Source organism: Netta rufina (genome assembly GCF_964035555.1).
Source record: "Netta rufina genome assembly, chromosome: 4".
NCBI lineage: Eukaryota > Metazoa > Chordata > Aves > Anseriformes > Anatidae > Netta > Netta rufina.
In genome coordinates, this window is record NC_140127.1 from 20,377,688 (window position 1) to 20,404,123 (window position 26,436).

General features: G+C 40.4%; 3 protein-coding genes across 4 annotated transcripts; 2 read left to right on the plus strand and 1 right to left on the minus strand.

The window, feature by feature from the left end:
* Positions 1–978: 978 nt before the first annotated feature.
* UFSP2 (UFM1 specific peptidase 2) lies at positions 979–11,588 on the plus strand. 2 transcript variants are annotated; one of them, XM_084285464.1, is made up of 12 exons: positions 979–1,041; positions 1,963–2,041; positions 2,548–2,728; positions 2,813–2,879; positions 3,185–3,339; positions 3,969–4,161; positions 5,325–5,471; positions 5,992–6,156; positions 7,368–7,492; positions 9,327–9,403; positions 10,028–10,152; positions 10,982–11,588. In XM_084285464.1, exons 2-12 carry the CDS (start codon positions 1,969–1,971, stop codon positions 11,066–11,068), a joined length of 1,395 nt encoding a protein of 464 aa, XP_084141590.1. In that variant the 5' UTR covers positions 979–1,041; positions 1,963–1,968; the 3' UTR covers positions 11,069–11,588. The 2 variants fall into 2 exon arrangements, with proteins under 2 accessions (XP_084141590.1, XP_084141589.1); XM_084285463.1 differs by having other exon boundaries at positions 3,182–3,339; positions 10,982–11,584.
* Positions 11,589–12,122: 534 nt separating this feature from the next.
* ANKRD37 (ankyrin repeat domain 37) lies at positions 12,123–14,234 on the minus strand (the record flags this gene model as incomplete). The annotated part of the gene is made up of 3 exons (XM_084286046.1): positions 12,123–12,414; positions 12,929–13,020; positions 13,764–14,234. The coding sequence occupies 3 exons, from the start codon at positions 14,232–14,234 to the stop codon at positions 12,177–12,179; spliced, it is 801 nt and encodes a 266-aa protein (XP_084142172.1). The 3' UTR covers positions 12,123–12,176.
* A 2,723-nt stretch (positions 14,235–16,957) lies between these two features.
* Positions 16,958–26,164, plus strand: LRP2BP (LRP2 binding protein; the record flags this gene model as incomplete). The annotated part of the gene is made up of 7 exons (XM_084285730.1): positions 16,958–17,059; positions 19,103–19,216; positions 20,218–20,360; positions 20,442–20,547; positions 21,101–21,324; positions 24,123–24,288; positions 26,099–26,164. Exons 2-7 carry the CDS (start codon positions 19,163–19,165, stop codon positions 26,162–26,164), a joined length of 759 nt encoding a protein of 252 aa, XP_084141856.1. The 5' UTR covers positions 16,958–17,059; positions 19,103–19,162.
* Positions 26,165–26,436: the final 272 nt, after the last annotated feature.

Sequence of the window (26,436 nt, forward strand, 5' to 3'; positions counted from 1 at the left end):
CCCTCTAGCTGCAGTCCAAGGCCTGGTCATGGTGAATATCTTCACTTTCTTCTTGATTTCTGTGCAATGATTTATAGCAAACGTTCATTTTTCCTCACCACCACCCTCATCTGAGCCTGGCAGCAGGAAGGGAGGTGCCGAGCCCATAGGTCTGCAGAGCCGGGGCCTCAGCAGAGACCAGGCCAGGCACGAGGATGATGAGGGGTTTGGCTAGCAGAAACGGCAACCGTGACGAGGCAGAGGGAGGCCTGCCTCGAGGTGGAAGCTAACAACATGTGTTACCAACGGTTCACCAAAAGCAGAAATAAGATAAGATGGACAAAATTAGTTAACCAGTTAGGAAAGCTGCTCCTGGGAAGTCATGAAATGTAAGAATTGATGGAGAAAAATCCGTGATAGGTATGATATTAAACAAATAGCTCAGGTGTACAGCCTGAAGGAAGTTAAACCGTTAGGATGGAATAGGGATTAAAGACAATGTAGATCAAGTCTGATATTGGCATTAACCATGGCGACGAGGGCTAGAAGGAAGAGGCAAGCATGGAAATAACGAAGGCAGCAGAAAACTCAAGAGATGAATACCACACATGAGCCGTATCTGGCGTGTGGGCACCAGATGAGGAGAGGCACCAGCGCCACGCTGCAAACAGCTTTGACGACGTGGGCTATTTTCACAGGGCTCTTACAAGCCCTGCAGAAGGGCTGGGCGCACCTCGTACGTTTCACAGTTTCACAGACCTCCAGCTGGGGCTCCAGCCGTGAGCTCTGCAGCAAGCTGAGGCGAAGCAGGCAGCCGGGTGAGGAGGGAACCGAGGGGCGCCTCCGTGCAGCCACCTCACCCTCAGCGCCCCTCTGTCCGCCTCTGTTGGCACCGGTTGCCCAGGGCAGAGCGGCCCCCCCGCCTCCCCCCCCGCTCCCTACATTGGTACGGCCCAACGCGCATGCGGCTGCGCAGGACCACACCACTGAAAGGGGCAGGTGGGGGGAGCCAGGCGGCCGGACCGTTTCCCGGAGGGTCTCAGCGCGGCGCTGAGGGACCTGGTGAGGCCGGGCGGGGGACGGGGAATGGGGGAGTGGGGGGGGCGCTGCCCCCAGCCCGGCATGGCCGCGGGCTGGGGCCCCTCAGCAGCACGGGCGGGCTGTGGGGGGAGGCCTGGGTGAGCCAGGAGTTCCGCGATAAGTCTTTCCAGAAGGGCTCGGAGTAATTATTCTTAACCGAATTATTCTTAATTCGCAGAGCAATTAACGTAGTGTTGCTTTTGGGGGCTGCTAGGTTAAGCACAGCTCAGCCTCCTGGGGGCTGTCGCGTTTTTGTTCCTCCGTCCTGGCACGGCTGTGCTTGCCGCGGTAGGTTAAGCTTTACCAGGAATTGATCCGGACAAATTTAAAAAAAAAGTCAATTCTCAATAAAAAGCTGCTTTTAAATTTTTTAAATTGAGGCTGAGAGATGCCTGGGCATAAGCAGCACTGCTGTCAAATGGGAAACATCTGCCTGGCTTCTGGAGGTTATGCCCCACCACTGCATCTTCTTCCTCCCAAAATTATGACTTCCTAACCAAGGTGAATGTGAACCTAAAGATATGCTTAATTACCTTTTTACTCTAACACTCAGAGCAGTCTTTGGTTTGCTTTCACTCGAAGATGGGAAACGCATCATTTGGATTGAAGCAATAAGAGCCAATGACAAATGTCTTTAAAAAATATTTATAAATGGTATATTAAAAAAAAAGAATAGGATAAATGCTTTCATATTGAGGTGGGAAAGGTGTTTAAGAACTGTTTTTGTAACACCACTTATGCAATTGACATATGCCAATGTGCTGCATCGCTGGTCTTACGTACCCTGAGCACCCGTAATAATTGCTGGTGTGCTTGCACGGTGTGGTGTGATGACAGTCGGTTTTAACTGGAGACACAGCATGCTGAAATAACTTATTTTCATTCCTTCTTTTTTCTCCTTAGGTAAATATGGAAGCCATGGACATACTCTTTCGAATAAGAGGAGGCTTGGATTTGGCATTTCAGCTAGCAAATACTGATGGTGTGTCCATAAGACTGTCACAGATACCTTAAAATTAAAAAAAAAAAAAAAAAAAAAAAAAAAAGTTATATAGGCAGGGACACCCTCCACCAGCCCAGGCTTCCCAAAGCCCCATCCAGCCTGGCCTTGAGCACCTCCAGGGATGGGGCATCCACAGCTTCTCTGGGCAGCCTGTGACAGTGCCTCACGACCCTCTGAAGAATTTCTTCCTAACCTCTAGTATGAATTTCCCCTCTTTTAGTTTAAAATCATTCCGTTCAGCTCTTCTTGTTGCTCAGAAGCTGAGAGAAACAATATGCTTATGTTCAGGTAGATGAGTGTGAATGTTTAAGACAGGCCTGCTGAATGAGATCTTATCTCAGGTTTTGTTTACATTGTCATTTTTCTGATCATCACAGTATTTATATTTTTATTTGATGTCAAAACTTATTGATTTTTTACATTTGTCCAGCAGCTATCACAAAAGTGAGAGAATTTTCTAAGTTAATTGTATCCTTGTGTTTCAGAGGCATCAGCAAAAAAGGCATTAAGATATGTGTTCAGTGATCTCGCAAACAAGCTGTCCTCAGATGTTCTTGTGTTAAGAATTTGCCATAGTCCAGTCTACGTGTGGCCTAACAGTGGTATCAACACTGTTCCAGAGCTGACTGATGATTCTGCTTGTAAAGAGATAAAACGATTTATACAGTGAGTAGATTAAAAATTATATATATAGATTTTAAGTACATTAATTACATTTTATAGAAATTGCTCTTTCTGTTGACACTTCAGCCTTGATCAAGATGACGAGACCCGACGAAAGCTTGGCAAAAAAAAGGATAAAAAGCTACAAGATACGGTATGTATCTCACCACACTAACAAATTACATCAGACAACCTATCATTTGAGTTGTTAATCTGCTCTCTCCAGCCTTATCTGTAAAAATAGGCATTTAAATGACTCAGAAGAATCCCTTTAAAATTATTTAGACTCTGCATAAATGCAGAGATCTATTTACAGTTGATCAATACATACAAGTTTTAGTCTTTAACCCAATTATTTTATTACTGAGCTTGATCTCAAACTTATACAGTTTTCCTTTTGCCTTCTTGCTGTATGCATTGTTGGAGATGTACTAGTGGTGTCTTTATTCTCTGCAGCAGCAGATAATCAATATAGACCTCATGTTAGAGATGACATCTTCACTAGATGCTTTGGCTCCAGTCATTGAAAGGGAAAATAAAGAACACCACTACATTAATATGACTTTACCAGTTGATGTTGTTTTGTCTGTTTCTCCAGAAGAAACATGGGGAAAGTAAGTGTTATCCTGAACTTGGAATTCTTCAATTTCTTTTTGTTTCTGTTCTGTTTTTGTTTTTGTTTTTGTTTGTTGTTTTTTTTTTTTTTCCTTGAAAGTAACAAAGGAAAGCTATTGTTATCATTAATCGGTTTAATAAAATAGCATATAGTATTCTTGTACTAGAATTTGACTGTGTAAGTAATAATAGCTCCTTCAGATATCTGTTAGTTTTAAATATCTTGAAACCCAGTCATTTTGCCGTCTACAAAAAATACGGTTTGTCAGTGTCTGATAGATTTGATAACTAAGAACTTTGTGTAAAATGCAAAATATTTATAAATACTTAGTCATATATGTAACTTCTATTTCAGCAAACACTCGGTTGTGTTTCTGATAAGAGAAAGTGCAGCTGAATCTTCAGACAGCTGAATCACTAGGGAGTAATTTCTGTGTGTAGACGTGCTTAGAGCAAGCATTCTGAGGTTTTGTCCTCCGTGGGAGTGGACTGAAGGGGGCATGGAAGTAAGAAGTTCATCAGGGCGGGTGCAAATGTGCATACGAGTATTGTTTGACTTCGAGCTATGAAAGAAAATGAGTCACCACCACTGTTCTTTTACTAAAGTATTCTCCCTTATACTTCACAGGGTACAAAATCTGCTGGTGAAAGCAATTCACAAGCAATTAACGGATATGGAAAGATGTATCATGAAATATATGAAGGGAACGTCAATTGTTGTACCAGAACAATTTCATTTCATGTTACCAGGAAAAACTCACCTTGTAACAATCTCGTATCCTACAGGTATTTCAGATGATCAGCTAGAAAGTTACAGAAAGGTAACATTTTCCATTTAGCCAGCATACAACAAATACTAGCAGAACCAGTTGTGTTTTATTTATTTATTATTATTATTGTAGCTGAAGCAGTAAACTGAATGTATAAGATTGATTGTTTGGAAGCTATTTTATAAAATATATCAGATTGCATTTTCTGTAAGTGAGCAACAGAAATTTTAGAACTACATGGGCCTGATCTAAAACAAATCCTATCTAAATAACACTTCTGGTGCTAGATTCTTTGAATTCTCCTCTTCAATTGTAGAATATCAGATTTCTTTTAGTACATTATTGCTTCCAAGCTTTAACAAGTTGCCTGAAATGATATGGGGTTGGGTTTTTTTGTTTTGTGTTTTGCTTTGGGGTGCTTTTGTTGTTGCTTACAGTTGACCAGCCTTAGATTTTGCTTTTGCCTTTGGGTTGACACATCTAGAAAAAGGAATATGGATGAAGTGTGAAAATGTTCTGATGTTGCAGTCCTTTCACATTGAAAGCTCTCAATCTGGCAGAAAACATTCAGGTCATGCAGTTTTACATACTGAGAGCGGGGAAAGAATCTTTTACCTGTTTAGATGTGTAGAAGCCGCGGGGATTTTTCATTCTCTTCTGGATGAAGCATTACTGGGTGTATAAAACATAATCTGTTCCTTGTGTTTGCAGGCACCAGTTCCACTTATATCTTTCCTGCTCTCTCTCTTCTGTTCACGTTTATCTACTGATTGCTGAGTGTTTCTGTAGCTAATATAGTTGGTTCAGTGTTGGATCATCTGTGTAAAATCTATTACCTGTGATGTAGACATCCTAGATGATCTCATCATTCCTCTTACTCTTAACCCCTCTGAAATAAGATAATTTTATCATACTTTCACAAGGCATGTTCACTCATGATATCTTGAATGGGGCTCCAGAGACAGGCGTTCTGTAACAGGACTATGTGAAATAGCAGGCTCATCAGATGGCAGGTAGGCTCCCATGAGCTTCCTTAGAGAGGTGAGGTTTAGCAATAAACACACATGCTGAATAATAATATATTACAATGTGCCTAGCTACATTAGCTAAACTATTTGTTAAGAATGGTTGTTTCTATTATTACCTACAGTGTGGTGTTTCTTTTAATCCAAAATTTGAATTGTGCTCTTTATTTTCTTCTAACTTGCATGCAGGAATTACACACGTTGTTCAACCTACCATATGACAGACCATACTTAAAGAGAGCAAATGCTTACCATTTTCCAGATGAACCATACAAAGATGGCTATCTCAGAAACCCCCATTTACATCTTAATTCACCTGGGACAGAGTCTGGTATGGTACGTTTAAATTGAATCACTTTAAAGAAATTACTTTTTATTTTGCTTGAGATTTGTTGTTAACAGAATTAATTTAATAATCAGTATAATTAATAATTTATCAATTAATAATCATCAGTATCGGTTGAGAAAGAAAGGGCACAGGAACGGATCTGGTCTTTTAAGCAAAATGGCTTCTCTGCACAAAATGGTATTGCTGTAGCTGTAGTTGTCCTGTGCCTGCTCACACCTCAAGTGCATTTTCTGGTAACATACTGTACAACATTTTAAAGGATACCTCATGTTTTTGTCATGTATTTTAAAAGTTTCTTAGAACCAGTACAAGAAAATAAAACTGTGAATGGAGATATTGAGGAGACAAAACAGGAGTGGTCATGTGTGAATAACACAATCAATTCTTCCAAAGACTTGTAACCCCCTAACTGAAAGATATGTAACAGTACAAGTAACGTAAGTAGGACTTCTCTGAAAATTGATGCAAGTGCAACCAGGTTAATTTGTATTTTCTTGTTCTGTGCAGGTTTATTTAGTACATGGCACATACAGCTATCACCACTATATGCAGGATCGCATTGATGACAGTGGTTGGGGCTGTGCTTATCGGTCTCTGCAGACTGTCTGCTCGTGGTTCAGGCACCAAGGTTACATAAATGCACCTATACCAACACACAAGGAAATTCAACAGGTACATAACACGTGGGCAGAGTAATTCTTTTATACGCATGTAATTGTTTAGAAACATTTATAGATAACTTTTATGTGACTGATACATTTTAGACTTAAAATTTGTGTGATATTTTTCTCTCTTAAATGGAACTATAGTGCTCATCAATTACTGTTTATCAAGTTCTATAATAGGAGACCCGTCTCCAAATGTTTATGTGCACAAATAAGATTCATCAGAATAGTTTTCTAGTATTTCCTTGTACTAACATTCTAACAGTCTTTTGTCTTCAGTGACAGCTAGTTGAGTCCCCAGACATTACGCATTGATGTACTGCTTTCTTTTTTGCAATTTTACCTTTGATAGTAGCAGGCTTTTTGTTTTTTGAACCTCCTTTCACTTAATTTTCTTCTGTGAATTTGAATGTGTACCTGAATATGGTCATTTCTATTAATGGTACTGAAGAAAAAGAGTATGTTTGGGTAGCTAATACTGTAGGCCTAGCAGGAAATATTGCAGTTATCTTCAGTCTTCTAAAAATGGCGTTTTGTATCATATTTATTTACTCAACATTTCTAACCAAGTATGGCTCACTCTGAAAAATGACTTGCATCCTATCTAACAGGGATGTGAGCATTAAAATAAAAATTGCATTTCCTGATGATTCCTCAGTCTGCCCCTAAACATAAAACGATCTCAATTCCATAGACTCCTGTAGCGTGCTGGACAGCAGCCTTTGGGAGACTTAGTGGGCTGTCTATCCTGAGCAGAAAAGGCACCTCAAGAGCTGCTTGTAACATGTAAACCTCTGAATTTGAAATAGTTTAAAATAAACCCCAACCCTTGGTGTATTTTGGTGGCCTCTTCCTTGGGGCGCTATTTTATGCATCCTTTTCTGAGGTGTCTTGAGTACGAGTCCAGTCTGTGAGGTGGTTTCTGCAGCACAGATGGTACATTTCAGCGTTAGGTAGCTTGGTGCTCAGCTTGAAGTCTGCCTCTGGATCTGGGGTCATATAATGTGCTTACTGGGACTGTCCTGTGTCAGTGTCTAAGTAGCATCTCCAAAACAGAACCACAATGAATGAATTCAATAACCATTTCTTTGCTTTTGACTGGCCAGATATAAAACACATTCCTGTCTTTATAAACCAGCTTTATTCACAAAAAATGGTGGAACTGTCTACTACGTGTTGTTGAGGTTTGCTTTTTTTCTTCATGTTCACATGGCAAAGGCACTGGTTGATGCTGGAGACAAACCTGCAGCATTTGTTGGGTCACGGCAATGGATTGGCTCTATTGAGGTACAGCTTGTTCTGAATCAACTTTTTGGAATAACATCAAAAATACTCTTTGTCAGGTAAGAATCAATATCTTTCTAGTCGTTCAGTAATTATTAAAGATATTGAATGCCTTACGATGCAAATTACCCTTATAAAATGTGGGATAATAGGGATAATAACAGATAATTTATATTTTAAGAGCTCACTGTTCATAAACCCTGTATTCCTGCCTTTGGTTGTTCTGAGGTGAATGGGAGGTGCTTACAAGTTAGGGTATTGATGAATTTCTTGTGATCTTGGGGTTGAGTTTGCATTTTCTATAACTTGCTTAATTATGTGCAAACTGATGTGAAATTTAAAAAAAAAAAAAAAAAAAAAGGGGGGGGGGGTCTGCCTATTGCCTATCCATCACACAATTTTTGGAACAGGCCCACAGCCTGGCAGTCATAATGAATGGCATACATGTTGACGGTAAGTTATTGCCTCATCCACAGAGCTAACCTTTTAGCTCAGGATTGAGGCAAACTGCTGAGCAGCCTAGAAATAGTGCTCTCTGTCCTGTATTTGTGTGACATAAAACAAGGTATTTGTTTCCGTTCTGACAATCTGACACTTTTATATGCAATAAAGAACCCTATAAATATATGTGGGAGAAAAAGAATAATGTTCAGTATTTATCAGAAATAAAATTACTGGACTTCTGTCACTTGGACAGCAGTAAGCATAATAATAAATCCCTGAACATTTTGTGATAAATACAATAACGAAATAGAGAATGAATGCTAATCTAGCCCGTATGAAAATGCTAGTCAAAATACTGCTCATAAGTTATGTTTATTTAGACTAAAGTCTACTGGGAGTATTGTAAAAGGGCACGTAACCATGGTGATGGTTATTCTTAATGGTAGGAAAATAATTGATTTCTTCAGTATTTTGTCAGGCTTTATACAGCCAATTTTAATCTCCTTGTTCCACAGCTTATATTTGCAGATGATCCACCTATTATTTATAGCAGCTGTGACTGTTAGTGAGACAGTTTTTATTCCTGTGCATAAGGATACAGCACACATTCAGTTGTGAACTGGGTAGAATTGCTCACAGTGCTGCTACAAGGGAGCACCAGTGTTCTTCAGGATTATGTAACGGCAGCCTTGCTACCATGCTGAGAAGAGATGTCAGGCAGCCTTTTTGAGCTGGTCACTAGCAGTGGAGAGCGTTTTTTGTCTTGGGCTTATATTCAGCTAGCACCTCTAAGTCTTTATGGAAATAGGACTTCACAGCTGCACCCTCAGTACTGAATCCTTTACTGCAAATGTACCGTACCATTTCCCAGCTTTCCTGTTTTGCACTCTGCATTTAATCCATTTCTCCAGGAATTGGAAAAGCAGGCGCACAACTTGACTGAAACATTAACCATGGTATCCTGTCTTTGCTTCTTTATATTAAACATATCTGTATGTGTTTTCTTGCCTAGCTTCTGCCACCACTTTTGGAAGTACTATCCGTCTTCTGAGGGGACCGTGAGGCTCCTTCAGAAGAAAGTGAGCTCTGAATCCTGGAGTACGTGCATGTGTTGTGTGCGTACGCCTTTCTCTTCCGTGTAGACTACTCTTATCTGTGGCGAAGCTGAACAGAAAAGCAGGGAAAATAAATCAAGCCAAGCTCAATGTTGCTTTGACCAGGTGCCTAATGGTATTTCTGATTTGATTTTTTAAAAGCAAGCTGGGTATGAGTCCTACATAAAGTTGCATAAAGAATTTTATTCAGACTATCCCAAGGAGTTCGGTTGTTTTAGCAGAAGAATTCTAAGCCACTTTCTAGTCAGTTACTTATGCAGTAATGAGTATAATGGATAATTGGAAAACCAAGCATAGTGAGGATGACAAATCTCTTGTTGTATTTCTTCCCTAGCCAGGGTTCTGAACTAGCTTTGCAGGGAAGGGAGCTTGCTAACCATTTCAAGACTGAAGGAACTCCGATTATGATTGGTAAGTGCTTGAGTATCAGAGACTGCCAGTGAATGTTTGTAGCCTTCCTCTGCTGCATTTAATTTCAGTTAGTCCTGTTTCAGTTTACTGTACAGGAGTTTATCAAAACTCCAGATGAATTAAAAATGATACTCTTTCCAAGGCAGCATAGGAAACCATGAATTCAGTCTGGCTGGTATCTTTTGCATTTGGCATTTCACCCAGCCTCAAGCTGAAATCTAGTAACAAAGATCAATCTGAATGGTATTCTCAAAAGCTGCTTTTAAAATCAGAACTCAAGAGCTGACTTGTGCTTTCTAGGTGAGAGAGGTTCATACAGTTCCCCAAAACTTCCCACCACAGAAGAAGAGGGGTTTTCTGTCTTTGAAGAGATAAGCATCATTCCTTATCTAAATTCTTCCTAAGACCAGTATGCATGTTTAAATAATCTAAAATATTGATATCATTGGAAATGCCACTCATAAGAACTTAAAATTAATGAAAGTATTTCCAAGCAAGCAGTGGTTCAGAAAATGAAGAGTACTTATATTAAAGCTGAAAAGTATATTTAAATTTTAGCAATTTGCATATTTAGCCAGTCTCAGTGATTTTTTTTTCTAACAGTTTGTTTCTCTTCTATTTTAGGTGGAGGTGTTTTGGCTCACACGATATTAGGAGTAGCTTGGAATGAGATTACAGGGCAAATAAAATACTTGATTCTAGACCCACATTACACTGGAGGAGAAGATCTGCATGTTATTTTGGAAAAGGTGAGATTAACGCACGTGTATATACACACACATATAGATACATTTTGGCATTAAACCAATGATGTATAGCAAACTAGGGACTGGCCATTTTGCAGCTTCTCCATTCCTTATGGAGGAAGCGTTGATCCCAGTTAACTTGCCTGTATGTTAGTCATTGCTGGTTTCCGAAACAGTCTTTAACAGTTGTAGCTTGAACGGCTACAACTTGGATAAGGTATTATCTTGAATAAGGTGTTCAAGAATACTTTTGTCCAGGAGGACAAAAAGAAAGGCAGAAATCCTTTTATTCATCAAAAGTGGCAGGGGAGAACAGGAATTGAGGCAGGCTGTAAGTTGGCAGCTTTTTTTTATTGGAAACACCTGATATATAATTACATCCTAGTCTTGTAGGGCTTAAGAGCTTTATTAGACTGATTTGCTGCTAAATCATGACAAACAGCCCACCCCCACCTTTTTAAATTAAGAGCTCAGTTTGGCCCTGAAATTTGAACTATTTCTAAAGAAGGCATTCTTCAAGACAAAAGAAGTGGAAACTGAGTGACACCGTAGCAGCAGAAGACAGTGGGGTATAGAAAGAAGATGCTACTACTTAGAAACCAAGCTGGAAAGCTGGGTGAGGGGAATTGGAGAAACTCTTGTTAAGTGTTTTCCATTAATGTGTTTTCAAGGCGTGCACAGAACTGTCTGAAAATTGTCACTGCTCGTAGGTACTTGAAAATAACTCATACTGCTTAGATTAAAATGAGTAAGATAAATACAGTTGTAATTGATAAGGAAAACAGAATTCACATTAAGTAATTTAAATTTTATCTTGCTTTTTCTTGGCCAGGGTTGGTGTGGATGGAAGGGCCCAGACTTCTGGAACAAGGATGCCTACTACAACCTGTGCCTACCTCAACGACCAAAAACTATTTAAATTCCACTCCTGGGCTGGAACATGCTAAGCCAGAATACTAGCAGATATCTAGATATAACTTGTCTTGTTAGTTAGACTAATGCTTTCAGGTAATCAAAACCCAGCTGAAATAGAAATATTACTTACATAATTTAAATCAAGATTATTTTTTTTAATGAGACCTCTGAAAAATAAGGGAATTACCTGCTGTGAACTGTATTTCCTACAAATGTTTATCAAGTAACTTAAACTCTTTCCTTTTGGCTAAGATAACTTTGTTTGTATAGCAATTTTATGCTAAAAAGTTTTACAGATTAAATGTCTGATCCTTTTCTTTTATGAATTTTTTTCTTGCCAAAAAAAAACGTACTTCAGGTTCTGTATAGCCAGCTGGATTTTGCTGTATGAATCTGTTCAAAGCCATCATTTCCTGCTGTTACTGCTGGTAACAGTATTTTAGATAAGGGTGAGGGAAAAAAAAAAAAAAGCATGTGTACTGAATTTTATGGACTTTGTTCTCATTTACAAAGAAAAAAGGGAGAGACTAAGTTATTATATGCTTATTTATTTATAGCTGTATGAATACAACTATTCTGGGAAAAAACAGTCTTCTGTAAGAAGTAAAAATAAATGAGTTTTGCTCCTTCTCAGAAGGAGACAATGTAACAGCATGCAACAAGTTACTCAATTGATAGTCCAGTCATGTTTTCTCAGACTTTGGGTTCCCCTGAATTTGACAATGAGGTGACAAACCCTTTCTTTTGTCAGCTAAGAGACAGATCTGTCACATGAACACATACATGTAAATAAGCCTGTATCTAATGTCATCAAAAGACACAGTTGTGGTATGGGTAAAACTGCTATCTTTGTCAGCTACTCCATTCGTACATTGTTCAGAATACTTTAACATCAAGAAAGAAAAAAATTATAGGTAAACTTTTCAGTGCCATTCTAAACACAATATCCATTTTTTACAAGACCATAACCTTAATTACATATGCAAAGCAGGACTTACTGGCAGGCATCTACATCCAGCTTACCTGCATCTATCACCAAACTTATTTACTTAACTGCTAAAAGTACAAAAAAGAAAAAGATTAGAAATACAACAAATGGTAAGCCACTGGTATTACACACCATCTGACCTTCTCCTCTTTCTGCTTGTTGATCTGCTTGCTTCCCATTCTTGTTCCTGTGCTGCTAGATCCTCGCTCAGCATGCTGTGGTTGCCATTTAGTGAGGAGCTAGACTGTCCTCTCAGTTTCATAGTTTGAGTGTGCTGAATTGTTTTCAGGAACTTGGCACATTTCAGAAAGCCACAAGCCAGTGCAAGGTCTGCTGCTGTTTGCCCACTGTTGTTGCACAAGCTGAAACACAAAATTAATAGTCACAATTCATATGAATTGGAATATGTATTATGAGCAAACAACAATCAAGATTCATTAAGTGATAAGTTTAATCAGAAGTACAAAGAATCAACACCAAGAAGGTTTGCCAAGGATAGGGCTCTAGTGATAGTGGGTGCTGCCACTAAATGCAAAAAGGAGTAATTATTTAAAAACATATCTGTCACCAAACTATGACTGGCTTAGTGTATCAGAAAGGTGTGAGTAAGATGAGTGCAACACTAGAATGGAAAATCAACAAGAACCTATGAGCAAGAACATTCTCTTAGCAGTTACTTCAACACAGAACTGAACAGCATATGGTCTATGTAATGTGTTCATGCGTATTGCTGCTTTTGATACTGCTTGTATGTCTACAGCCATGCTGTCAGCTTTAGCTGACAGCAGCTTTTAGCAGCACCCTCAACAAGAAAGTGTACAAAACATGCATCTTTTGAGAGCTGATACAGAAATGATTAGATGTAGCTTAACTTACTCAATTTTGGCATCACCAGCAACCAGGAGAGCAAGACATTCCAAACTCCCAGCTTTTGCTGCTTTATGAATTGGGGCTTCTCCAAGGCAATCCTAAACGTATAAAACAGTTGTTATATATATATATATATATATATATATATAGGTTGTTTGAAAGAAAAGGAATAGGATGAAGCTACTTTGTTCTCCAACATGACTGTTTTGAGTGGTGTTCTGTATACCGGTTGGTTGTGAATTGAAGAGAGATTAAAGGAATATGGCTAGTGAAGTATACTCAGTAATTGCCAGTAAACATTTGTTTAATGTATTCTGATAATCCAACAGAGCAGTAGGACTGCTGTCCCATGCTATACTCAGGGTTTAACCTTAGCTTTATAAAGATTATTTACACAGAATACGTTTTGGTGCTGATTAGGGTGCTGATCAACTGCACCTTTCAGCACTGTTCAGGGACTGACTGACAGCTTGCTGCTACAAACTCAGAGGTATGGACCAATTAAAAGCTGCAGCTAGAGGAAAAATCCGCACATTCAGAGGATGCGGGGGCAAAATTTGAAAGGCAGAAAGAATACTCATTTCTATTAAAAGAAATTTTTGACAGCTGCACAGTGTGAAAGCACCATATGCAGCAGTACGAAATAGCTACGGCGGTATAGATAGGGTTGCTGGTTCACAATAGAATAAAGCTGCTGTAAAATCAGCAACCCCAGACACCTCATGCAGTGCAGCTGTCTATATACAAAACCTCTCCCAGGTTAGCAAAATAAATAAATATAAAAGGCGAGCTTCCTGACGGGAGGTTAGAAGTGGGAGAAACGACACCCGTGCGTTTTTACCTGCTGGTTCAGGTCGGCGCCTGTCTGCAGCTGCCACAGCAGGAAGCAAGCCTCGCCGCCCCCCGCGGCCAGGTGAGCCGGGGACTGGCCGAAGGCATCCGCGGGTGCGTTCACGCCGGTCCCCGCCTCCAACAGGGCGCTGAAGCCGCCGCCGGGCTGAAAGGGAGCACGGGGGAAGCTGCAGCACCACCGCCAGTCCCCCTCGCCTCCCACCGCACTCATCCTCCGAGAGCGAACAGCGAGCCCGCACGGCTTTGCTGGCTGCTCCAGCCCCAGCCTCACCTCCCGCATCGCGGCCGGCTCCCGGAGCTCGGGGAGGGGACCCTGGCGGCCACAGCCCCCGCCCAGCGCCGGCAGCCGGCCCCGCACGGCCGCCACGGGGCGCCCATGGGAGGGGAGGCAGCGGGCGGCCGGCCCACAGCACAGCCGCCTCCCCGCGCCGCGCCCGCACGGCCAGCGGCGGGCGGCCATGGCGCCGCGGCGCCGCCACACGTCCCGCACGGAGGCTGCTGAGGGAGGGGACCCGGCATATGTCGGCCCTGGGCTGTGTGGGAATGGCCGAGGTTGGAAGGGGCCTCGGAAGGTCACCCAGTCCAACCCCTGCTGAGCAGGGTCACCTGGAGCACCCTGCGCAGGATGGCATCCAGGCGGGGTTTGGGTATCTCCAGGGAAGGAGACTGTGCAACCTCTCTGTCAGCCTGTCCCAGCGCTCTGTCACCTCACGGTACAGAAGTGCCCCCTCATAGTCAGCCAGAGCTTCCTGTGCTTCAGTTTGTGCCCGTTGCTTCTCCTTTGTAAAAATAAATATAAATTATTTAAGTAGTGGAACATGAACACACATATAGTATTTTTTTTAAAGGTGCAGAATTCCAGGTAAATATGCAATATGTCAGCACAATTGAAGCATTTCACTATGTAACAGTTTTCATCTCTCCTTTCATACTACTATTTTTTTTTTTTTTTTTTTTCCCTGAACAGCTAGACAAGCAAACTAGTTAATAAACAAATAAAACCCCTACACTCCTAACTGAGAATTGTTAGGGACAGAATACCTCCCTCCACGCACATGCCAGAAATCCACAGTTGTTTTAAGCAAGTTTTAAGCAACTGCAAGCACAAACCTCCAGCAGTCACATAAACCCAGGCAGCCTTGGATCACCCCAGCATGTTCTCCTTTGAGGGCCTTCCCTCCCCAGCACTAATTACCTCAGTAGTGCACAGGTTTGCGATTCCCCACCTGAGCAATCCCATCTTTCCAGCCTAACCACCTCCATCCCACCAGCTGCAGCTCTCTTAAGACTTGCTGTTAATTAGTTCCTGAGCTCTGTGTCGCATTGCGCCCATCTCATTTGTGCCCGCAGAACTCTCCTGCCCCTGTGCTGGCTGTGTCTCAAGCCACTCGCTTTGCATAGGTATTGAGCTGGTGAAATTGGAAAAACTGGTCCTAATAAATGCGTATGAGCAGTGGGATACACCAAGCTGAGCTGTGGGACCTCACACCCACACCAGCACACTCCTGCAGAAAGAAAAGCAGCAAGGCACCCAGAGCCGCCTTTTCTGAAGGGTACCTTGGCTTCCACAGAAAGTGCTTCCTAAATTCAGCAATTTGTGCTGTTAAAAAAGTTTATTTTCCTGCACACTTCTTAGACTATGCCATATAAGTAAAATGAATCAGGATGAGTTTTAGGACTTTTTTTGGTGCTTAGAGTCATTGTGTCTGTCTGAAAACACGATGTGCAGCCCGCAGGCTTAACCGCGTAACTCTGCAAGCATTCCTTTTCTATTTTGACCGCGTCCTCTGCCTCTGTTGCTATAGAAGCAGATTACATTGCCAAAAATGGAAGAGCGACAATTGCTAGAAAAAAAAAAAAAAAAAAAAAAAGGAAAGAAAGAAAAAAAAGGGGTGGGGGGATGTAGCTAAAGACTTTTAAAAGTGCCCTTGTGGCCTTCTGGTATTGTATATCTTTTTATAAGAGAGACAGCCAGAAGCTATCAACAGAGGTGGAAACAATCCTTTGTGTTTCTGTTATTTTGCCTGCAATTGCTTCCCATGAGGTATTTTAGCTGTGTTCAGCTCACAACAGGACCAGCAGCTAGTAGGAACGATCTGGGCAATGCCCAAGCCCCAGCCTGCGCTAGCCGGGCACGTTACTCCGCACACTGCTCGGAACTGGCCAACAGCCAGAAATGTCCTTTCCCTTCCTCCCGCTCCTCCCAACGGCTTTTTGGGCTCGGAGCCCCAGCCAGCTCGAGGCAGGTAGCATGGCCACAGCCCTGGGCCACCTCCCCTCATGGCACTCCTGCTGCTAGTGCCAGTCGCCAGCCCAGGCCCAGGCCCCGCAGACAATGGTCACCATGGCGGGGCCGGGCCCGCTTCTCACTACCATGGGGCAGGTGGGAGGGAGGCGGGCAGCCATCATGAAGCTGCGTGGGGAGCCTCTGCCCCAGGCTTGCAGCGCTCTGCCCGCCCTTGAGGGGCCAGGTAAGTTAAGAGAAATGGTGGTCTTGTAACCCATGTAGGATGGAAACACATCCTGTGTGAAACGCTTCTGTTCTTCCATGTCAAACTTAGCTTTCAGTGAAGTCACCGTGTCTTTACTGATCTTTATTTTTCATTTTACGAAGCAGCACTATGTCACAGAATCACAGAATGGTTCAGGTTGAAAGGGACGTCCAGAGATTGCCTAGTCCAACCCCCCTGCTCAAGCAGGGTCACCTAGAGCATGTTACACAGGATGGTGTCCAGGCGGGTTTTGAATATCTCCAGAGAAGGAGACCCCACAACCTCCCTGGGCAGCCTGTTCCAGTACTCTGTCACCCAAACTGTAAAGTTCTTCCTCATATGGCAATGAAACCTCCTGTGGTTCAATTTATTCCCATTACCCCCTGTCCTGTCACTGGCCACCACTGAGAAGAGTTTGGCCCCATCCACTTTGCATCGTCCCCTCGGGTATTTATAGAGGTAGATAAACACCTCTCAATCTCCTCTTCTCTAGGCTAAACAGGCCCAGCTTGCTTAGTCTTTCCTCATAAAACAGATGCTCCAATCCTTATTTCAGCTTAGTCATTTAAAAGCATAGTGAAAAGGGGACACCACTAGCTCCAGAGCTTTAGTGTGCTTTTTGATGCTGTTCCATCTGTTCTGTTTTGGAAAAAAATATATATATGTTTATTTTTAAGCAGAGGACTACAGCCATGCTGCTTTATTTGCAAAAGCAGAGGAACTGTTGGAGAAGAGAATAAAAGATGGAGATCCTCTGGCATGTTTTCTAAAAGGACAGCTGTACTATGAAGAGGTTGTGATTTCCTTTTTAAATAGACATTATAAAGCTGACAACTTTCAATACAATTTCAGTGGGAAAAGAAATACCTTTTAAAAAAAGCTACAAGAGATGTTTATTCCTGTTTTTCCCATTAAAATCACCAGGTGTTCTTACTAAATGTATTTTTCCTCCACTTTTCCCAAGCACCCCAGATAAGTAAGTGGCAGTCTGTGCTACAGCTTCCAAACTGAGTTGTTTTTTGGCCAGCTGACTGGCCAAGTACAGTGCCTTTCGTTATGGTGTCAATGGTTCCTGACCTAGGACACAGCTCTCAATCTTCCTTCCCTACCTAGCCACCAGTTTTCATCAAACTTGCTGAAACATTATCTGCAGGATTTCTGTCCCTGCCCACGTAGGCTAAAATTGGCCTGGGTATTTGGAAGTAAATGCTCAGGGAAGAGCATCAGATTAGCTGGCAGATGAAGAAAAACTTCTACTTCTTGTGAAGCCAGATTTAAAAAAATGCAAATATGACTCTAAGAGTAGGTGTGTCTAAGGTCCCGAATCCTAGGAATAGCTCAGATCAGAAGGATGGAAAAGGATATTGTACATGTTCCAACTCATATTTTCAAATGGGATGTGCATGGTTCAGTACTGCTAGTAGTGCCATATGTGGCACAGTGTACATCAGCCTCATGGTTAGCAGCAGGAGCAGAATTAACTTGTTCAGGGCTTCAGCTTTCTGTAACGGTTTTGTTACTGCACTGGCTGATCTCAACATGAGCAAAACTGGTCCTGTGGAGCAGCAGGCCTGTCTGTGTCTTGATGTGCTGGCCTAGATATCCAAGGTAGATATTGCTGTCCACCATAAATTTATTCTTTGAGCAGGCTTTGATTTCCATATTTAGGGATAGATGTCCGTATTACCTAAAAATGCATATCAGCATAACACTGCAATTGCCTTCCCATAGATCAAGGACTTCTGTGCTCCTAACTCCTTGTTCCCTACTGTGCTACGTGTGCCTTCCCCAGGGTCTGCTCTAACAGCATCCCTGCACGTGGCAGGGCACATGCTGTGAGGAGGGATCTTAAGGCAAAGCACACACCAACTAGCTAAAAAAAAAAAATCTGCAGAGCACTTTAATTACTTTCCTCTTGAGACTGGCATAAATTTAGATCCTCACATATATGCATGGATTTTCATATTACAGGATACGAATGATCTTTGAGAGGTTCATCTGCTTTTCAGATTTAATTGAAGTTAACCAATGCATTTAAAAGCTTTATATGCAGAAGAAAAAGGCTAGGAACAGCAGATGGAAGCATTTGCAGAAGCCTTATTTCTTTAGGAAATCAAGTTTACTCAAAAAAAATAGTTAAACGTAGGATATTTTAAATGTATTGTGGGGGCAGAATACATGAGGTCGTTACAGAAGAATGAGATGAAGACTCGCTGTAGTTTGCAGGCCTCCAAATCTCTTGAATCTGGCGCAGGTTTATTCCTAAGACCTGTTTCTCCTGCCCTTCTGGTATCTCTGCGGTTGCAGGTAGTGCCCTCATAAGAAAAGGGAGGCAGACAGCTGAACCCATAAACTCCTCAAACATCCTGGTTTAGTCTTTGGGAACCCAACCCTTAGCTGAGACGTTATGGTGGCTCTTAGGCCCTCAAGGCCACCTAAATTAAGGTCTGTCCAGCAGGACAGTGCATCTCAATTAGGCTCTTATCTACTTCAATTAAAAAGATGGCTTCAGGGGGGAGTGAAAGAGGCTTGTCAGGACACCTTTTGGTTTCAGGGATTATATTTGTGCACTACTTTCATTTCTTTCTTTATTTATATATTAAAATGATGAAGCCTTATTTGGAAGTCCTCATTGCTTCCACCCTATCCAATGTTTTTGCAGTTATTGACTTACTCTACTTCTGTTTTCTGCCACTTGTGTGGTTGCATTTTTTTTTTTTTTCTATGAGGGAAATGCTCCAGTTTGAAAAACTGTAAGAGGGTATCTACTGGAGAGTTAAGTTGAGGTATGTACTCTTTATTCTGTGTACTTCATTATTCATTCTATCTTTCCCAGGGGTTGTACCAAGAAGCATTAATACAATTTGAAAAAATCAAGGATACGGATTTTCAAGCAATGTATCAGCTTGGCGTAATGCATTACGATGGACTAGGCACTAATGAAGACCCCGTGAGTAGCTTAGCTGTACTTCTTACTCTTCTTCTAATATCAATCTATAATTACTAAGAGCTTCTTTGTAAACTTGATCATTTAATTTAAAATAAATGGGTCACTGATTTAGAAATAGTTTCATGAGGTGCAGATGCTTACAGAGCATTGTAAAAGGAGGGTTCTTGGCTGAAGAATTTTCAAAAACAGCTATAACAAAATAGGTTTATCTGACAAACACTTATGAGAACTTGTGTTTTACAGTTTCGCTTATAAGGATTTGATTATACTTCATGGAAGCTATTTAGCTTGTTTAAAAATTGCTATTAGTTTGTTACTTTTTAATAAACCGTGTAGATAAATGATAATAGAATCTATAAAAATGAAAATCAAATAACTGCATTTCAAAGTGTAAAACATCTGTTACACAGAAGTATTTTTAAAAATACTTTCTAACCTGTGAACATAGATGCTAAACAAAATTATGCTTGAAAATGTGGTATGCTAGATTTCATGCAGGAACAGAAGGAAAATTAGCTAATAATATCATAAATCAATAGTAACATGTTTCTTTGAATTGTAAGTGAATAGCAACTTCTTCTAAAAAGAGGAGGAAAATTTCTGGTGTTCTAAAAGTAATGCAAGAAGAACGGCAGTAGATGAGATTAGGTTCCAAGATGTCAAAGTGTAATCTTTACGGGTGTACTGAAAACTGAGTAAAGATTTATGCCATCTATTTTATAGAATAATAGCCATTACAAAACAGAATTTGTTGAAACAGTTATCAGACACAGGTCTGCTTAAACAAAAATATCAAACTTTTTAAAAAATTACAAGCACATAAGAAGTGTTTAGGCAAATGAAATACCAGTCTAACTGGTATCCACACTATCCCCACGTATTATAGAGAGAGGTTTTAGAACTGAAAAACTACCTGTCTTGCAGATGTTGGCAGATTCTCAGGATCGTTACTTCATCCTTTTCCCAGTCTGTATGTAATGATTGAAATACCTCCTTTGTAGGAAAAGGGAGTGGAATACATGAAGAAAATACTCAACTCTGATTCCTCAAAAGCAAGACACTTGAAGTTTGCCGCTGCATACAATCTTGGCAGAGCTTATTATGAAGGTTGTGGTGTTAAACATTCAACTGAAGAGGCTGAAAGGTAATGGCAGACAATTTTCCTGATGAGTTTCAGATGCTGGGATGCTGTGTTACTGAACGAACTTTGTCCCCATTTTCTTAGGTTATGGCTTATTGCTGCAGACCATGGGAATCCAAAAGCAAGCGTGAAGGCCCAGAGTACTTTAGGAATGCTTTACTCCATGTCAGCTCTAAAAGATCTGAGGAAGGTAAAGCCCGCTTATACCCTTCTGAATTTCATTGTTGAATTCAACTGTTGTTGAAACTTAGGATTAGGATTAACTTAGGATTTCACAGAAAGATTATGGTGATATATTTAATTCTGAAAACTGTATTTTAAGCACTGCTAGACATTATTGTTCATTTAAGCCCATGTGAACAGATGGTCTGAATCTCTCACTTTTGACTAGTTTGACACTGCTAGCTGAGATTTATTTATTTATTTAGTGGGAGTATCAGGGAGTAGGATAGAGTGCATTACAGTTTTGTCAGCCTCAGTGCACTTTAAAAAATAAAAATAAAAAAATCAAGCAGGTGTCACTGACTGACAGCTCTCACAGTAAATTAAGCAGGTTTAAAAGCCTTACAGAGAATCTGTTTTCTTATAAGCACTTCTTACAGACTGGTTGATGTAAAAGGTTTTAAGCAAACAGTATGCAAGATAACTAATTAAAGTGAATATATCATCACTTAAAAAGTCATTTAGTTAATGCAAAACATCCACGGAAATACACAGAAAACAACTCTCTGCTTCTTGTTTAGTCCTTTTTCTGGCATTCAGAAGCATGCGGCAATGGAAGTCTGGAATCACAGGGTGTGCTTGGTGTTATGTATCTCTATGGACAAGGTATACATCAGAACACTAAGGCTGCTTTGGAGTGCCTGAAAGGAGCAGCAGAACGTGGAAACATCTATGCTCAAGGCCATCTTGTGGAATATTATTACAATAGAAAGTTCTACTCAACAGCTGCTACAATAGCAATGAGGTGAAGTTAATTTGTTATTATTGTATTCATGTAAGATGATGGAACTTAGATTAAAGTGATTATTAAGTTTATGGTTTTGGCTCTCCAGATCAGGAGACAGTCGAGTTAATGAACTGCAAGACCTCATTTTTTAAGAGGGAATTGCAAACCACAGACAAAATTAAGACTATAAAGTTCTCAGTTATTTGGTGCAGATGAACTTTTCTTTCTGATCCTGTGAAGCAAAACAGACTTGAAATAGAATCCCAAGTAGGAGCCCACACTCAACCCTGCCTTTCTGTCTCCTCGTCCACAAACTCAGCTGCCTTCCCTATTCCATTTTAAACCCCTACAAATATTCTTCTGCTCTCCACAGCCTCTATCTTAGTGTTTCCTACCCACCATCTTCTCCCCCATGATTTCCCTGCTCTGTGGCTCAACATTTTGGTCTAGTTCCTGTCTCATTTATGGGAAATGCAGGCCTTGATACTAATTGGGATCCCACAGCAAGCTATCTGAGCAGTGTGCAGACCTAGAAGTAGCTGCTGCAAGCAGTGCCAAGCCACCACCCTTTAGCTTTCCATCAGTTGCTGCTTACGGGGATGCCTATTACGTACGCATTTTTGAGCCTGGACCACAAACTAGTCATCACCTGCGTGCAAGTGGTTTCTGGTAATTATCTGCTTGCGCAGAGGTGCTGGACTGAGCCACAGTTAAGTAAGCGCTGACTGGCGTTTTTACAGGCAGCCACTTGGGGACTTGCTGCTCTACCTACATAACTCTGGAGAGGTTTGTGTATGGCAGAAATAGCAACTTCTGTGCCAGGCTGCAGTATTAAAACAGCCAGTCTGCATCAGGCTTCTCTACGTTGAACTAGGCATGGGAGGAGAAAAGCAATGGTGGTGCCATTCAGTGGCTGATCAACAGCACATTTCTGTGACAAACTTCCACAGCTGGTAAGCGTGTCAGAGGTTTGGTCAAGTAGTCAGATTATTCTTTTGCTAGAAATACCATACAAAGAGGCTAAGAACTACTTACACAAGCAGCATGCAACAGCTTTCATGCTTTCTGTGGTATGTTTATGAAGGCGCTGCTGTCCGGCAATCAGATGTGTTACGATCTGAGAGAAGCTGTCCCTGTACATGCCAAGGGATAGCAGCAGCTCTGGTAATTCAGCAGGTCAGCAATAAATGCTATTTGCTATGCTCATTGCTAAAAAGGGTTGTTTTCTCTCAGAACATGCTGCTTTTCTTTCTCTTGCACTGTGAGTAAACTGTTCAGTTTAGTCTAGCTAGTCTTGCTTAGAACATGTCCCCTCCAGGCAATGCAGCAGTGCAGGTTATTCAGACAAATAAACAGGGCACTTCATTGGCTGTGACTGTGCTCACAGAGAACAGCAATAAAATCCCACACTGCAGTTATAAATGACCATTTTTAAGCAAAAAATTCTACCAAAATATTTGAAACATCCAAGTAATTGGAATTGCATTTGGCCTTGAGGCAAACTCTCACAGCAGCTCAACCAGTTGTATCAATCATCAGTACCTTTCCTGTTAAAAGTCCTTTGTCCTTATACGTTCACACCTATTACAGTTTGTCTGTACATTTGTATATAATGTTTGTGCGTAACACAACATTACATGATTATGTATGGTGTACCACTGCCCAATGTTTGAAGTTTTGATTAGCTACCAATATTCTTCACTGAAAAAAAAAAAAAAATATCCCATATGGTTTCACTTACCGTTGTTATACCATGTTCTTAAAGACAGGTGTGCTAAACTAGAAGTCTTGTCTGACTTGATTGATATTATTATTTGCCTCAGTGTCCTGTTTTATATCTCTTGGAAAGGAAGGTAAAAACACTGCATCAGGAAAGATAAAAGAGGTAGTAGGTTACTGTCATTATATTTAAATGTTCTTGTTAAGTGGTTCTTTTTTGTTACTGCATTTGTTAATGGGATTGAATTAGGTGGGAGCATATTGCAGCCAACTTGTTCAAGTGATTTAGCAGGCACTGACTTGCAGAGAGTCAGAACAATCTTTCATAAACACTGTTTTATAGGACATAGCTATGACTTACTCCTTTCTTTTCTTTTCTGTGAGTCTGTGACTATTTGCCATGACAAAACCCTAAAACGATGTACAAAGAAACATATATTTACCTTTGTTACCTGGAAAGAACATGAGTTTAGGGGATTCCATTTTAAGATACCAGTTGGAAAAAAATCAATTTCCACTTTGAAATGCTGTACTTAAAAGTGTAGTAACAATTGTAATTATAACCTCATCATTAAGACAATGTTCACATGGTCCTTCTGGTTGCTACAAACATTTTTAGTAAAAACAACATGCTGAAAACAAGGTGACAGCAAGCAGACAGATGCATGCAGAAGAGAGAGTAATTGAGCTGAAGTAGTCATCAGTCGTTTTTATAAGTAGGTCTTATAACATCAGGCTCTCAACGTATGTCCAAAATCCTCAGATTACCACGGTCTGCCAATATCCTATCAAGAATCTTGGATATTGTTATGTTTTAATAGGTACAATTAGTGTGAAATACTGCCTTTTATAACTAGTATAGATTCAGTGAAAGTGACTGTAAAATTTACCTTTCTTGTATTTAGTATCACGTTATTCAAGTAATCCCAACTTCAAACCAGTGAAAAGGAGAATGCGGTTTGGCCAGCTGATTACAAGTAAATTTCAGCTCATCTTGGATAGTTACACATAAATGGAAAAGAGTTATTATCAAGTCCTATAGGAATACAGTTGACTTAAATGCGTTATCTAACCTAATGCTGTAAATTCTACCACAGGACTACAGAAAATGACGACATAGATATGCTAGCAAAGATGACTGATTGTCTTCCAACCTACATAGCCAAAGGGGTCGCCATGGCTGCTTTCTACTTGGCTAGATGCCTCCATCTTGGCCGAGGTGTACAGCAAGACCAAGCTGCTGCTAAAAAATATTATTCTATGGTAAGCTGGCAAAGTCTCACGGACTAATTTATAGCTCCTGAGATCGAGTGATGCCTTGGATTTGAGCCTTTAAACTTGCTGTTTGGTTATATTAAAGGCTCCAACATAAATAACGTTAACAATCCGTGCAAGAAAACGAAGAGCGATAAATTTAAATTGAAAACTACTAAAAATAGTCTTGAAGGGCATTGCCTGCACACTTGCTTAAGTAAAACAATTCATTCTACCAAATTTAAAAAATTCACTGTCAGTCACCACAATGAAGAGCTTGCAAAATACATTACTTAAATTATTTTAATAATTTTATCTCTGATTGATTTGCTGTCATTCAAACTGAAAAAAATATATTTTTTCCTCTCTGCTTCAGAATCTCTAACAATTAGTACCTTCATTAATGATATTTAAATCAGTCTAACTGTTTTTCATGCTTATTTTCACATTTACATTTTTACTGATAGCTGAGGATCTACTATTACTGGTATGTAGAAGAAAAATAGGTCACATTTTTTAAAGTGCTGAAGTTGAAGTAAGATTTATTGCCTGAAGAAAAAGATTAATCATGGCCTTTAAGAAACTAACAAGCAAACAAAACACTAAATTACATTAGAGATGCCTAAAAGTACAGGCAGGGAAATATGATTATGCCCTCTGAAGGGAGTGTAGGAGCATGGATGCAGTCTTGCTAAGATTCTCTATGATCTCCGTGCAGAGATCATTTGTTTCCTTAATTAAAATACTTCAAGGCCCTGTGTGGTGCAGTCCAACTAAATGGAGAATTATGCAAATGGTAAGCTATCAGCTGACAAGTTTTGTGGCTCTTTACTCAGGAAAGCCCACAGCAGAAGATACTTAGCAGAACAGGTGATCCTGTGTAGGAATTCATGCACTTTAAATACGTTGTTTCTCTGTTGTAAAAAGTGTTGCAGAGGATAGGATGAGGAAATCAGGAACAGAATATCAGGTGGGGTGGCATGAGCACTGTAGCCAGTAGTCCTAGGTAAGACTTAAAGCATGGAGGAAATATGTCAGGATTCCATTCCTGCATGGCTTCATGTGAGTATAATCCCATTTTCTGTCTAGGCTAGTGTTACCAACAGAACTGACAAAAATTCACAACTTTCACTCATCATTCGGTAGCAATACATTTGAGACTGACATAGATATGTCAGTAACTTCTTCGTAGAAAGGGAAATTATTGCTGTTGACTGGTGCCATGCATCACTACAGCTACAACTCTAGAGGAGGGACAGACCAAGTAAAGAAGGAAAGTACCTGAAGGGGTAATGTTAGAACAAGTAGAAGACAAGTAGTGGGTGTGTTCAGTTTCTTTTGTGCCCAGAGAATAATGTTGTTAATTTTACAATTGTACTAATTTAAAATGAAAATTGGTTGCTTTTTTAAATAACTGACCAGCTGCAGTTTTGAAAGATTCAAGGAAGAGATTATGGGTGTGCAAGAGGGTACTGGCATAAATAATGGAAGTGAACGAAAACAACTCAATCTGTAAGTAGATTTCTGCTTACAGTTTTTGGCTGTGGTGCCAGCACATGCCACAGCAACAAATATTACAAAAAATATATATTTTTGAAACCAAACCTAACACTGTAGTAGATTATGCTAATTTTAAAGAACTGAATTTTTCTGTTACTAGAAACGGGGACTTCATGCTGAATATATTATCTTTAGTATCTTAAGAAGTAGATTATCTCTGATGTCTACAAAACTTAAAAGACCTTACCAGTGTTGTATTTGGCAATGTATAATTTTATTTTACCTATAAACCAGAACTCCCTATTCTTTGTTTTCAAAGGCATGCCTTCTGGATCCTGATGTTGCTTCTGATCTTGAACTGAAAGCTAATCTTGGGAGAATTTAGTGTTTCCTTTAGTTATGGCTGATATGTACTTCCTACAATAAACCCTCTTTAATATTCAGCAATTACAGCCTGCTCATCACTTATGGTTTGATTTTCAACTTTCTATAAGTTTAAAGCAGTTTACAGATTTTTTTGTATTTTAAAAAAGCAAAAAGCTCACACCCATAACTGAGGTGTGGCAAAGGCAGACCTTTTTAAAAGGGTATTGAGGACTTAAAATAGATTAAGGACATTTTACTGGGATAGATATCCTGTTTTCTTAATGTTGTACT